The sequence below is a fragment of the Danio rerio genome, chromosome 3 (assembly GCF_049306965.1).
Source record: "Danio rerio strain Tuebingen ecotype United States chromosome 3, GRCz12tu, whole genome shotgun sequence".
In the NCBI taxonomy this organism is placed as follows: domain Eukaryota; kingdom Metazoa; phylum Chordata; class Actinopteri; order Cypriniformes; family Danionidae; genus Danio; species Danio rerio.
Genome location: NC_133178.1, coordinates 24,640,832 through 24,642,500, shown reverse-complemented (window position 1 = coordinate 24,642,500; position 1,669 = coordinate 24,640,832). Strand labels below are relative to the sequence as shown.

The 1,669-nt window shown below is 36.9% G+C and overlaps 1 protein-coding gene across 3 annotated transcripts in view; it reads right to left on the bottom strand.

Moving 5' to 3' along the window:
* tom1 (target of myb1 membrane trafficking protein) overlaps window positions 1-1,331 on the bottom strand; it is a 34,534-nt gene extending 33,203 nt beyond the window's left edge. For 2 of the 3 annotated variants that reach the window (NM_001351651.1, NM_001351652.1), the window contains exon 1: window positions 1,178-1,331. In NM_001351651.1, the coding sequence (NP_001338580.1) occupies window positions 1,178-1,229 (52 nt within the window). In that variant the 5' untranslated portion in view covers window positions 1,230-1,331. The remainder of the gene's footprint in view (window positions 1-1,177) is intronic. The other variant, XR_012399402.1, reaches the window with a different exon arrangement.
* Between the last annotated feature and the right edge of the window lie 338 nt (window positions 1,332-1,669).

The following is a 1,669-nucleotide window of genomic DNA, read 5'->3' as shown; positions in this document are numbered from 1 at the left end:
TAAAAGAGATGCAGTGGATTAAAATCCTTAAAAATGTGTCATTGTTTGAGCACTGATAATGACCAACTTTTCTTTCCATTTAGCCTTTGAAAGAAGTAAAACAGGTTTTCAATTTCGCAAGTGTCACAGACCCCCAAATATTATATAACTACCATTTATTTACACAGCAAATACATACTAACAAGTAGAATTCTACATGTTTATACTATGAATAAACATGCTACAGATGCGTGTAACAATTAGCTTCTACATGTAACGTTAGTGCTAGATGTTGCAAGTGCTGCTGTAACATGCTAACGTTAGTGGTATTTCCTACGGTTTTATTTAGATTTATTTGCCTAATCTTATAATTATGCATTTATTTTTAGGTGACACCATGTCCCAAAACGTCTCCAGTGACCTTTTAATACCTCCTCGCAGATCCCAATTTGGAAAATCTATATCTAAGGAAAATGTCATGTGGGATTAGAACTGAACATTGCAAAGGCCATTTTGCTGCTAATGCACAATTACTGCGTTTGGCTGGAACAAACAGTTCCTCTCCGACTAATTGCTCTGTGCAGCCAATTTAGTTGAAACTAGCTGCGAAGACACTATCAGATGATCATCAGAACAAGAGGGCACCCATTAAAATGAATGACATGCAGCTCTATTGCTGGTGTATTTCCACTGAAAACAGCTATAAAATCTGGATTTAGTTACACAACTGCTTAATTATCGGTTGTAAACAGTCCTTTTCTAAACGTGCTGCAAAGAAATGGGTCAAAACGTTATTAGGATACATTGAGACGTGCAACTTCCAACAAAGCTTCCCATTCCGCCTTTCTGTACAACCATTTGTAGAAAGCGTTTGATTGACAGGTAAAGGCGCCAATCATTACTGCAGCGGTCAGGCGTTGAGCCCGCCTTCCTATACTTGATTGCACAAATGAAGCGTCAATCTAAATTTAATCGTATCTTTTGCTGTCATGCTTAATTATAGGATGTATACGTGTTCATGTGTGTCCTGCAAATATGCTAGCCACTAATATACATTTGATAACGTTACAATCGATGTAAATATCAAGCAGCTGTATTCGACAAATCAGATTTCAGTACACCTGCTGATCAGGGCTAAAATGATGCTCGCCTAAACGCATTACGCCTGCTTTGCGGTCTCATCCAGCGTGTTACTTGCCTATAAGTTGACCCACAGGAGTAGAGAAGGGGTTTCCTGTGAAAAACTCCATCCTCCGAGTGTCTCTTCGGCTCCGCGTTTCGGCTTCGGGCTGATCAGCTGGAGAGCTAAAACCAACAAACTTAACCGCGATTACATCATCTCTTAAAGGGACAGTAGCACTGTGGGAAATGCAGGGCTTTTCTAAGAACGCAGTGTGCTGTGTACTATTTCTTTAACATGTAAAACACAAGGCATTATCCAACTTTTCAAATTTTAAGTTTCAAGCTTTAAATCTTTAAAACAAATGCTGTTAATTTGATAGTATAAATATGAGTATTGACTTTTTTTTCTAAACTGAAACCATGGTCCTAAAAATTTAAGTCAATCATTATCATATAATATCATATATATCATATCTCATATCATATTATTGTCATTGATATCACCTTTCATCACTTTATATTACTTCTATCATCACCAAATGTAATGTTAATATTGATACTAGTAATT